At 34.0% G+C, this 13,451-nt stretch overlaps 2 protein-coding genes across 2 annotated transcripts; both read left to right on the forward strand.

The window, feature by feature from the left end:
* Window positions 1–240: 240 nt before the first annotated feature.
* LOC111607137 lies at window positions 241–2,817 on the forward strand. The gene is made up of 6 exons (XM_023329051.1): window positions 241–286; window positions 425–739; window positions 1,829–2,176; window positions 2,303–2,419; window positions 2,540–2,586; window positions 2,671–2,817. The coding sequence occupies exons 1-6, from the start codon at window positions 241–243 to the stop codon at window positions 2,791–2,793; spliced, it is 996 nt and encodes a 331-aa protein (XP_023184819.1). The 3' UTR covers window positions 2,794–2,817.
* Window positions 2,818–6,288: 3,471 nt separating this feature from the next.
* LOC111607052 lies at window positions 6,289–9,215 on the forward strand. Its single transcript, XM_023328882.1, has 6 exons — window positions 6,289–6,326; window positions 6,504–6,830; window positions 7,987–8,340; window positions 8,459–8,587; window positions 8,717–8,766; window positions 8,865–9,215. Exons 2-6 carry the CDS (start codon window positions 6,569–6,571, stop codon window positions 8,991–8,993), a joined length of 924 nt encoding a protein of 307 aa, XP_023184650.1. The 5' UTR covers window positions 6,289–6,326; window positions 6,504–6,568; the 3' UTR covers window positions 8,994–9,215.
* Window positions 9,216–13,451: the final 4,236 nt, after the last annotated feature.

Raw genomic sequence — 13,451 nt, forward strand, 5'->3', positions numbered from 1 at the left:
TTGATCGCAACCTTTCTTCTGTGTTATATTGTCTTTAGCAAAGAACTATTGATGGTGCACAAACAGCCAACATAACAATGAAATAAAGGCACAACAATGGAAACAAAGCATATGTACATACAGGAAATGCCCTTTGATTTTATATTCTGAGGTAACCAATCAGATGCATTTGACAGTCAGGATCTCCACACCTCCCACAACTATAAAAGTATCTCCTTTCTGAATGAAGACAGTGTCACCATGACTCTGTTACGACTCGCCACATTGTTGCTTCTTCATCAAGGATGTAAGTATTTTTTTTCATGAACTGAGATGAAACATTTTCTTGTTGAAATATATGATATCTATGTTCTGGTTCATTTCAATGTAATATTCTTTTCATGTTGTTCTTAATTGTTTCAATTGCTGCTTCCCCCCAATATAGATTCTTTGGTTCCAGTGATCACAGTTGAACTTGGTCAAACTGTCACTTTGACTTGTGCTTTTAGTTTGAAATATCAGAACAAATGGATTTTCTGGTACAAGCAAAGTCCTGGAGATACTCTGGATTTAATCGTGATGCAGCAGGGAATGACAAACCCAAATTATGGACCAGCATTCTCTTCTTCAAAATTCAGTGTGACAAACTACAGCAGTCTTACAATTTTCACAACAGTTCAACAAGATGAGGGAATGTATCACTGTGCTCAAATGGACGCACTTGACTTTATGTGGAGTGGGACTTATGTATCCATAAAAGGTAAATTAATAATTTTTCTTTTGCAGTATTTTAGCTATTTTTTAATTGATAGATTAAACAGTGTGTATCTTTGAATTCCAACTGGATATAATGATGCTACTGAAAAATATATAATCTAAGAAAGAAGCATGGCTGAAGGTGCAAAGAGGCATCCTAAAACCAAACGTTAAGTGTACAGTTTCTGATGTCTTTGGAACCAACATGCAATGTTTAATTTCAATATTAATGTTTTTATGTGTGTTTGTATTATCATCTTATATCTTATGAAATGAATGCAGACTGAAAGACAAAAACAATTTATTGCAGTTTCTGCATCTATAATTATTATAGTGAACTATAGATTCTACAAATAACCATCGATTGTTCCTCCATATACAAAAGTAAATTACCATATTTTAATTCATATTTGATACTGTGCAATGTTTTTCACTACAGTGCATATAATCATATGGAGAAAGTAGACCTTTTAAAAGATCTGCAGTATAAACAGGCAAATGACCTGGTTTTTACTTGGTTTCAAAATTAAGTAAAAATATTTTAATCTGTGGAGAACCAAAAACTCACAAATGTCCTTATTTGTGAAACAATAATGAAGATAGTATGAAATTCTGTGGAGAAACAATGTCAACCCAAAAAACACTCAATTTGTAAATTAATTTGAAATCAAAAAAGTTAATCATATAAATATAAAGAAATATATTTCCAATTTAAATAAAGCATTTTTAAAAGTGTGAACATTATTGTTTTAAAACAGCTGAGATTTTCGTGTGAATTAGTGATTGTATGAGATGAGTGTTGACACTTTAATACAATATTATAAAACACCAAAGTTGAAATCAATAAAATTTTTTAATATTTTTTGTGAGCTGTGAGATGTTTAACTTGATCATTTTGTATCACAGATACATCAGTCTATATTATGACTATGAATTAAGTGTCCTAATATTATATATTTGTTCACTGACATCTTCAATAGATTTACCATAAATCAAATCAAGCTCTTATTGCCAAATTTGATACAAAAAAAGCATTTTTCAAACATAACCCTAGTTTTCTTATTTGATTTTGTTTCAATATAATATTTCACAGGGATCTCTAAGAGGACATCAAACTACACAGTTTTTTCACAGCCGACGGTCTCAGATCCAACAGGCTCAGAGACTCTGCAGTGTTCGGTCCTCTCTGACTCTGAGAACACAACCTGTTCAGGAGAACCCAGTGTGTTCTGGTTCAGAGCCAGATCAGAAAAATATTTTCCCAACATGATTTACACTGAAGGAAAAAAAGCTGAAAATTGTGAGAAGAGACCTGACTCATCGAAGAAATGTTTTTACAACTTCTCTAAGAATATCAGCTCTTCTGATACTGGGATTTACTACTGTGCTGTGGCCACATGTGGACAGATACTGTTTGGAAATGAAATCAACCAGAGAAAGGGTATGACTTTGCATGCATCATTTGAAGTATTCAAAATGTCCAAAATAATCAAAATAACTCATTGTTTTCTGAAGCAATAACGTTATCTTGATGGAGGAAATGACATAGTTTGTCTTTATTTTCTAGGTAATAGAAATGAAAACAACATGCTAGTGGTGACAATCTGTTTGGTCACTTCTGTAATTGGTAATATTGTTTTCATTTGCTATCTAACACAAAGATCAGCATGTCAACGCTATAAAGGTTCGTTTCAATGACTGAATTATATATCTCAAAGATGTTTGGTACAAAGAATTTTTCTAGAATCACATTAAATAAACCACTGAAATTGAGTAATCATGTGTATCGCTTCCATGTTTACAGAAAGCTCTTCACAGAAAAGAAACAACTTTAGCCAAGTAGTAAATGATGTAAGTACTTAGTAATGTTCATATAAATTGTTTAGCACTATGAAGAAAATAAATAGCTGAATGTAAATGTGTTTTTCCAAACAGACTGAAGCTGGACCTGATCTGAACTACGCTGCGTTACATTTCTCTGAGGGGAGAACATCAAGAGCAAAGAAGAAAGAGTTGATGACTGAATGTGTTTATTCACAGGTTAAAGGACCAGCCTGAATATATGCATCAGCTTGTAAAGAAAACTGCTTGTGAGATGCAAATGCATACTGTTACTGACATACACACAAAAGTTGTGAAGTCAGGCAGGACTCAATGAAAGACAGATGTAATGAATAAAATAAATCATTTTCAACATTTTATGTCAAATTCAACTACATATTATAATGTTTGAAAAATTAAACCTGATGGCTCACTGTATGTATGTCTTAGAAATGGAAAATAATACTGCTTTATGCAAATGGATCTATCTGATTTTCAAAAGTACAACAATACAGGCCTCTCTTTACTGTTGAACAGTGGATGGTGTATCTGAGTTTTGAAGAGTTTCAATTGTCTGTCCAGGGAAGAGCCAGATTCTGTGTTTCAGAGAGCAATTTTATTCTTTTTTTTAGAAATGTTTGTATCATCTTCTTATCGACAGAGGAAAGAGTCCTCTGAGGAAAAGAGGAGGACATCAACACACCAAAAGCAAGATAAAACACAAGACTAAAGTTTGCAAAAGCACATGTGAACAAAAAACTACTTTTTGAGACCATCAAATTTGTGGTCAGAACTGGCAAAGTTGTGTGTAAGTGTGGTGGAAGCAAACCTGATTTGGTCACATCAAGATGGGCCAAAACTCCAGTAAATTATTGTGAGAAGTTGTTGAAGGATACACAAAATGTTGAACCCAAGTCATACAGTTTCAAATACATTTTTATTAAATACTGCGGAAATTTAGGTGAACTTCTGATTTTGAAGAAAGCAACATTTGATTATTTTAGCATTTATCAAGCATTTAGAAATGGTTAAACCTAACTGACCTAAAGTAGAAAATGTTAATTTTGAGTTGACATCAGAAAGTCAATTTGTTCTTCTAGTCTTATTTACACACATCAGATACATGAGTCCAGATATAAAGAAACTATGTGCCTTTCGTTGAACATCTAGCCACACCACATCTAGGAAGACTGTATGCTGCTTTTAATGCATCTACATTTGTATTCCACATGATTTAGGATGAAGGTTCAAGTGCCATTCATCACTGTCTTATTTTCTCCCACAGCTATTGAGAAACTATTGGTTCCCTGAGGAATGGACTATTGAAATTTTATATTTGACCTAATCACCAAGGTTTGTCTGAGACATGTGTAATGCGCTAACTCGACAATATGAAGCTTCCTGGAAATTGCCTGCACTGTAAACAAAGTGCTGAGCTGAACGAAGCGGAGGTTGATGTTAAATATTTTGAAGCATGGCCAACATGGACTGAATGACTTTGTTCACTTCTTCAGCTGCCATTGCAAAACTGCAGGCAGACTAAAATTCTAAAACGCACAAAATCATCGTCATCGTTCACAACTTCTCCTTCTGTTTGCCGATTGGCCAGACTGAAATTCTACAGGAGTAATCCAGCTCAATGCGAGAAATCCCAGAAGGAGGACTGAAGAGAGACAGCAACTGAGGAGAATTGCATAGGAAAGCAATGACCAGACTAATGTTTCATAGACTCTGTCTAAACGTTCTCCCAGGAAGTTAAACAACTCCATCAAAAGCGTAATCTCTGGCTTTCATTTAGAGCCCAAATCCAGATGTCATTATTCAGGACTGTTCTGGTCTTCTGCATATTCTAAGTCATCCTTTTTTCTCTGAAGCAGCAGTACTATTTCTGGACAACTCAGAAATAGTCCAAATAATATGGATATATATTTTCCCCTTTTTCTTCTTATGAAAGGTTTCTGTTTATATCTTAGAAGGCCTGCAAAACACTAACCGGTCGATCATCAGCAATCAAGTGATGAGAATCTGTGCTCGTCTTCACCAGTTGCTTGATTGCCTAATCATTTTTAGTCTCTATTAAGTTAATTTTTGAAAATTTCCCCTTTTCAACTTTCCATTGATTAAATATCATGCGTCTGTGTGGGTTTGAAAAGCTGGAACTAACATCAAGCTGAAATTTGGAAACAACACTCCACATCACTAGCAGTTCTTACCTGCATTTGGTGCCTGGTTGTTCAAATAAAGTACTGCTTCAGAAAACAAAACAGAAACTATTTGCCTTTCCACCCTTGATTTTCACACCTTCATGAAATCCACTTAACTCTACCAGAAAAGCAATCCTTAATTCTCCTGACAAGGAGTCACGTTGCTAACTTACAACTTGTGACATAATATTTCAGTATCGACTGTAAAATCACCATAATTATGTTATTATGATTTTCTAACATAAAAGCATAGCTCTAGAGAAACACTTAATAGAGCACTTGGAAGTCAAGGTGCATTTCTAAACACATTTGAAAATTTTACCTGTAATAAATATGTTTATTAATTTTCAGGTATGGAGCCCCCGATGGGATGTGGGGAATTCTTTAGCGATACCTCACAGTATGTTTTGTGTTCCCTTGGAATAAATTAGCAAATACACCCTGGTCTATTTTGTATAAAGTCACAAATGTCAATTTAAAATTGCTAATTTATACACATTTACTGAGCCTTTCCCCTTTGGTGCAAAAATCAGATTGAAAATTGATTTATTAGCTGCATGTTTATGTTTGTTTGTATAAGGCTAAGATGGAACTGGACATGAAAATGGCCCTTTATTAACCAGACTACCAACACAAAAAACAGACAATCAAAACTGTCAGATAACTTTATTACCCTGTGACTCAGAAATAGTCCAAATAATTTGGATATATTTTTTCCCCCTTTTTCTTCTTATAAAAAGTTTTTGTTTATATCTTAGAAGGCCTGCAAAAGCCCATGTTTGACTCGTTTTGCTTTTGTATTTTGCACATAGGTTTGTGGTGCTTTTCTATCCATAAGAACAATATATAAAAAAGTCAGATATCTCACAAACGAGGTACTAACATAGGGATTTTAATTTGTCTGACCTACAGCTCTGGAGTTGCAAGTGGCTCTTTGGTTCTCCCAGTACAATAAAGAATGAAATATTGCCCTGTTCTTCTTTGTTTGTTTCATTCTATTCTTCCGTGCCTCCATGAAAAAAAAAAAAACACTGGCCTCACCCTGCCGTTCCTGGTAAATTTGGTCTAGAACCTCCACAGTTGGGTTTTGGATCCATTTATTTAAGTTAATTTGCATTTTATCACATGAAGATTGACACCTGCTGGCCTACTTAGGGTTTGCAACCAGCTCCTACTGCTCTTACTATGAGAAACTAGCAGCCTCCTCCCAGTATCAAAAGTCCCACTGGAAGGAACTGAATAGTGTTTTGTTCCCTGTTCCAGAGAATTTTGTCATGATTATTCATTACCTTGTTTCTGTTTATATTTTGACTTTAGTAGAGAACTACTTACAATGCATGGAAACCCAAAACTATTTAACAAAATGAAATAAATCATAAAAATGAGAAGAGAAGCTCACTGTACAGGAAATGCCCTTTGATTGTATATTCTGAAGTAACCAATCAGACGCATTTGACATTCATGATCTCCCCACCTCCCCCAGTTACTACAGGATATTTTTTCTGAACGAAGACACTGTCACCATGACTCTGTTATGGCTCACATTGTTACTTCTTCATCAAGGCTGTAAGTACTTTTCATGAACTGAGATGGAATATTTTCTTGTTGACGTATGTGAGACATACATTTCACATATGTTTGAAATGTATACTTCACACACACAGGTACACCCACTTCAACAATCTAATATTCTTCTTTTTATGTTGTTCTTTATTGCTTCAATTCTGCTTTTTCCTGATATAGATGCATCAGTTCCAGTGGTCACAGCTGAAGTTGGTCAATCTGTGACTTTGATATGTGAGTTTAGTATGAAATATCAGAGCAACACATGGATTTACTGGTATAAGCAAAGTGCTGGGGATACTCTGAATTTAATCGTAATGCAGCAGCGAACAACAACCTCAACCTATGGATCACAATTCGATGCTTCAAGATTCAATGTAGCAAACACCGGGGACAGCAGCATTCTTAAAATTTTCAAAACAGTTCAACAAGATGAGGGAATGTATCACTGTGCTCAAAGGGATACACTTGAATCTACATGGAATGGGACTTATTTATCAATTAAAGGTAAATCAGACATCCTTCTCTTTCATTATTTTACAGATATTTTAACTCTCAGAGACCCATGTGCATCTTTATACAGGATCATGTTTCTGAAAGATGCATACAAGAAGAATGACTCATGTGGTCTGTAGAGGTATCTTCGGACCACATTTTCAGTCTGTAACTTTTAAGAACCAGAACGCAAAGTTTATCTTCAATATTTTTGTATATAACATGTCCTTTTTGTTTGTCTATGGTGTTGTATCACATAACATTTGAAATAAATGTAGACTGAAAGGCAAAATAAATTTATTTCAGTTCCAGAATCAGCAGTTATTATATTATTTAAATTGTTTCTCAAAGGATAAAGAAAATGATAAAATTCTAGTTTGTATTTGATACTGGGAAATGTTTTGCTCTACTGCAGCGGGTATATTAAGAACTAGAGAACTTGGGTTGTAAATGATCTGGTCTTAGCGAAGTTTGGAAATTACTATTCACTCTGCTAAACCACACACCAAAAATGTTATCACTTATTAAACAATAATGAAATCAATTATAAAACCAATAAGAAAAGGTGCAGAAATCTACAACTGTAGAACCCTGTTTGTAGATTTCTGCAAAAATGTTGGAAGCCCAAAAAATTATTGGTATTTACTTTTTTTTCTATTCTTTACTGTTTGTAATATTATACAAGTCTTGATTGTAATTTAAATAATTTGCATTTTAAAAGGAGATAAAGTTTAGAATTGTTTTAATAAAAACTTAACTTCATAGTGGTTAAATTGGCTTTTCAATATGATTAAAAAAAAGATAGTGGAACCACTATCTTTCACATTTGATAAAATTTGGAAGATAAAGAACAAAATAAATATATGTAATTATTGTTAGAGCTGTAGAACTTTAAAAAATACAGACCCCTTTTGTCAAACACACACATCTATCGATATGAAATATAGTTAAGTGTTCCATATTTAAGCTGTCTTATCCAAGTGTTGTGACTTAGCTTTTTTCAGTATTTGACCATTTATATTTATAATATTACTAATAATTCAACAGAACCAAACTAAAAAAAATAGACAAACATGTTTATATGTCTCTACCAAATAACACTAAAATGCTTTTTTTTCTAGCAGTACTCTAATTGTATTATTTAAGTTTACTATATATAATTTCACAGGATATAAGAGGACATCAAACTACACTGTTGTTCAACAGCCAACAACCTCTGGTTCCACCCGTCCAACAGGCTCAGAGACTCTGCAGTGTTCGGTCCTCTCTGACTCTGAGAACACAACCTGTTCAGGAGAACCCAGTGTGTTCTGGTTCAGAGCCAAATCAGAAAAGTCTTTTCCTGACATGATTTACATTGATGGAAAAAGATCAGAAAACTGTGACAAAACATCTGACTCTCAAAAGAAATGTTTTTATAACTTGTCTAAGAATATCAGCTCCTCTGATGCCAAGACCCTCTCCTGTGCTGTGACCACATGTGGACAGATATTATTTGCAAATGAACTGAACCTTAAAAATGGTATGACTGTATAAATCAATTATTCAAAATATCTAAAATAATCAGTAAAAGTGATCTTTTCTGAAGCATCAACATGCTCTTGTTATAGGGAATGACATACTTTCTCTTTGTTTTCTAGGTAAAACAGAGGAAAACAACATGCTGATGGTCACAATAGTCACAATAATCTGTTTGGTGATTTCTGTAATTTGTAATATTGTCTTCATTTTCTTTCGAATACAAAGATCAGCATGTCAACGAGTTAAAGGTTTGTTTCCGTGACTGAATTATATTTTTCAAAGATGTAGATACAAGAAAAATGTTAATAAAATCACATAAAATAAAAACGGCATATACATTGAAATCAACTAATTATGTGATGCTGCCACTTTTACAGAAAGCTCTTCCTCACCAAAAAGAAACAACTTTAGCCAAATGGAAAATGATGTAAGTAATTATCTAAATCACTGAATTTATTTTTTGTAATCCAGATCAATACATCTGAGTATTACAAAATAACTGAGTGTAAATGTTTCTTTAAATAGACTGAAGCTGGACCTGATCTGAACTACGCTGCGTTACATTTATCTGATGGCAAAAGATCAAGAGGGAAGAAAAAGAGAGAGTTGATGACTGAAGAAAGTGTGTATTCACAGGTTAAAGGATCAGCTTGAAAGTGACGTATGCCAGCTTTCACTGAAAACCTCACTTCTGAGATGAAAGAGCATACTGTTGCTAACACACAAAAGTTGTGAATTCAAATAAAACTTTGATAGATGAGAGATGTGATGAATTTTTTTTTTTTAAATAATTACAAGTTTGCCACCCTTACCATATTGTATTGTTTTTTTTTGTTTAAATAAACCTATCATACATCTTTTATGAATGTGAAACGCATAATGAATGGAAAAAAATCAGCTCTATCCAGATGGATCTTTCTGATTTTCCACACAGAATTGATATAATTGAAACCTGTGTTGTTGAATTCTAGATGTTGTATTTTTGAGTAATAAAAAGTCTGTCAATTCTTTAATAATAATTAATAGTTAATAATAAATCAGATCAGAAAAATCATTGGTTCGACTGCTGGAGGGAGTGGCAATTTGTAAGAACACACACAACTAAATAGTGCAAAATTAGTGAATGTATTAAACAACATTTATAATAATATATACAAACAAGTTTTTCAAATAGTCCATAAAATATGATTTTTTTTTTTTTCCTTTATCTAAAACACTTAACAGTTCAGCTCCTTGGTGGAGGTAAGAGAGATGATGGAAAAATATCCAATTGGTCTAGTCCAGAGTGAAGGTGAAAGTGTGGCTTTGGGCTTGAATACCTTGTTCCAGACTGGAAGGAGTTGACAGGATGTGATGTTTCTCTCGATTCGATGCATGGTTTAGCTCGCCAGTCTGGTCCAGTTGGCATCAGAATCCAGGATCTGGATCTGAAACAGGAACCTGATAATCAACCCTGGGTTTTGACAATATCAAAAAAGCGCTGATTAATAATCGAGAAATAAATATCAAGCCTGGAAAATTGATATCATAACGGACTGAATGTTATGTTTCTAACGTAATCTTTGCTCGTCTTGCGGGGAGCAGGCGGTTGCCACGGTAACAGGTGTCCTTAAACTACAAAGAGAGAGAGAGAGAGTAAAAAGGTAAGAGTGGTTTTGAGTTGATCACCTGTTCGGGTTATTTTACCTTTGTTTACCTTTGCTGTGGCGCATTACAGCCGCTGTAGTTTCTAAACCTTGGACTAATTACCTCGTTCGTTTGTGAGTTTACGTCATTCACAACAAACATCAAATAGAGCAAATATATTTCATAAAATTTTAACAAACAAATGGCTTCTACCGAGGTAATTATGTGAAATTAAATGAATTATATCCCAGCTTCAGAAGATTTGCCTTTACCTTTACAGAGCTCTTTGGTTCCTCCTATCAGTCTGTAGCCTCTCATATTGACGTCATCAAACCAAATTTCAGATCTACCATAACTGACTGACACCTGCTGGCCTCAGGTTTGCAACCAACTTGTGTCTGAGAAACCAGTAACCTCCTCCCAGATGATGACATGAACTTGTTAGTTCCTCTGTCCATTTAGTAGCTGATATATCGTGAAAATCCGCTAGAAATGATGCACTAATCAGTCATGTTTACATAGAAATAACACGCTGCGAGGCTTTGCTTGTGAGACTTGCGGTCACGTGGGTCGGTTGTGGGCGGAGCTTGGTAAGGTCCATTAAGATGCTGATGTACAGCTAGTTATGCGACACTAAAACCACGCGAGAACAGACACACTTAATGGTGTTTGTTCTTTAATTAATTTTTGTGCTTTAAAAAAAAATAAGGATAGGAGGATTTTATTTTAAAATAAATATTTAAATAAATAAAATAAATAAAAGTAAATATAACAGAAATTGGAAAAAAATACTCTGGTTACAATTTATATAGTGCCATTTCACACTACGTCATTTCATAGCACTTTACAACAAAGTCATCTAAATTCAATTATGCATAAATTCCAATTGAACAAAGTTCAATTAGGTTCAATTAATTTTCAAATTAGTTTTAAAACTTTCCAATTTAAGACTCAATTAAGTTCTTGACTTGCAGCATTCACAGTCAATAATTGTCTGCTCTTGCAACATGTAGCAACAGCAGACAGTTGTTTGTGTTGTGTCATTGACTTTAGAGCAATCCCTCATAAAGAACATGCATGCAGTGACAGTGGAGAGGAAAACCTCCCCTTTAACAGGAAAAACCTCCAGCAGAACCTGGTCGTCTGACATAACCCACAGTGGTGTAAGAGGACAAAGCAGATACACATATTTCATTACATAATGATGTTTTTGTCATGACTGTACCTTTTGATGTAAATCTAAGGAAGTGGTTTTGTGAAAATAAAAAATAACACACAAGACAAAAGTTTCTACATCTATCCTTTACATCCTACATCTAAACTTTGTATTCCTCTGAGGAAACTGTGGCTGTTTTTGTTTTAGTAGTATTAGTAATACTTTATAATAATCCATATGTGCTGTTTTTGGTTTAATCTGTACTTTCTGATCATTCTTGGATTATTTACTACAGTTGTTAAGGTTGTATCTCTTGTGTTCTGTTCCCTTTCCATTTTGACTTAGAAGAGAAACATTTCCATTTTTTTTCAATAAAAAATTATATAAAACTAATAGTTACTGTAGGTCATGTATCCATATGTTAGTACTTATGGTGACAATATGCAGTTTTACTGCATCTTTTTGACTTTCAAATATCTCAGCAGGCTCAACAGATATAAACTAACATTAGAACAAGCTGTGTTCAATCCAGAGTTCTCACTTTAAGCTGTAGTTGTAAGTCTGTATATGGCACATTTTTTAGTAAAAACATGTTCAAATTTGATTCAGTAAAATTATTCACAGTGGATAGAGTATCCAAAACTTTTACTCAAATAAAAGTTAAAATAATTCATGTAACAAAATGTAAAATGTACTGTGTAGAAAAACTACTCCTAAAGGATTTCCCCCCCCCAAAAAACTCACTCAAATAAATGTAATTAAGCAAAAGTAATTATTTACCTCCCAACTCTGTTGCTATCTTATTTAATATTTTTTAAGTTTTTCCTACTTATGGATCCAGTGGAAACTCAAGGAGTAACAGGAGGAAGGATTAAGAAAGGCAGATTGGGGAGGAAGCTTCAAGTGTTTCAGGAACCAACTATCATTCATCTAACGTCTTTAGAAATATACTTCTTTACATGAACTGTGGATACTGCCTTTAGCTTTGGGGACGTCTGTGCTGCTACAGCATGTTTTGTGTCACGATTGTATTTTAGGTCTTAATAACTTTGGCAATAGGCTAACTGTTTTACACAACTTGCACATAAAAATAGTCTTTCTGCTGTCCAATCAGTTAATGTTTCGAAGCCAAGATTGTAGTTGGCCAAGAGAAGCAGCTTTGTGGATGGAAACCAGGATATGCTCCAAGACGATTCATCATATCTCAGGAACTACAGAATTTATTTGTTTTGTTCTGGTATCAAAATAAATGGAACGTTCCAGAAAATAATCTACAGATCTAAAAATAAACACTCATATTAATACGAGAGAGTAAATGAATATGGCAGACTGTGAAAAATGGACTTCGTGAAGTGAATAGCCTTCCGAAAATATGCTGTGGCAATCCAGAACCTCTAGCAAACCACAATACAGGCTGACCATTTACTGTGCAAAATGTATGTAAAAAAATGATACATAGAAATTTAGTAGAGGTATAATTTGAAACATTCCCAAGCAAACAGTTGGTCATTTCATCTAATAACAATTGTTTTCAAGACAAATTAAGAATCAAGGTACCACTAAAATGTACTCCTCTGTGCACTCTGCGCACTGTGACCATGTTTACTGTCACTGCTGTGCATTTTTCCAGGTATGCTTCCATTTATGTTTTTTTTTTTTTTCATTTAGCTACTTAATGTTATAACTGGGTGTTGTTGTGACAGACAATATTGTTTCTGTCATTAAGATGAGCCTTCCCCTCTTATGATGATATGACTTTGAGATTTAGTCCTTTACTTCACTACCTTAGCTTTTTGTGCATTTTAGAAAGGTGAAACCTTTGATCTTTACTTGTTTACTACCACAGAGTTCACTCATGTCTCCTGCATAGATGACCTGTGCAGTAAAACTGTTCACTCTATGGTTTTATGTGTAACCAATGATAGTCACAGGAAATAATGAAAGTGCTGTAAAAGCTGTAGCGTCATCATCAAATTATGTTGGATGATGATGCTATTTCTAACAGTTGTCTTTGGTTGAAACATATTTTTTTAAATTACTAAACCCCTTTAAATAATAGAAATGCAGCATGTGATTTCTTTAATACTTTAAATATTTATTGATTCCCCTTCTCTGATGCATACATCATCATACATATGATGATGTATGCACTGTAGTAACATTTCAACATCTGATAATCTATTATACCTGTAAATTATTTGTATTCATTGTGGTCTTCAAAGACAAAAGAAAAGCTAACCTGCTGGTGGTGCTACTGAAAAGCTCATGGCATAAAAATCATTGTAATTATCTGCGTAAGAAAGTTTTGCCATGCTATGAAAAACCTTCCT

Source organism: Xiphophorus maculatus, chromosome 23 (genome assembly GCF_002775205.1).
Source record: "Xiphophorus maculatus strain JP 163 A chromosome 23, X_maculatus-5.0-male, whole genome shotgun sequence".
Taxonomy (NCBI): Eukaryota; Metazoa; Chordata; class Actinopteri; order Cyprinodontiformes; family Poeciliidae; genus Xiphophorus; species Xiphophorus maculatus.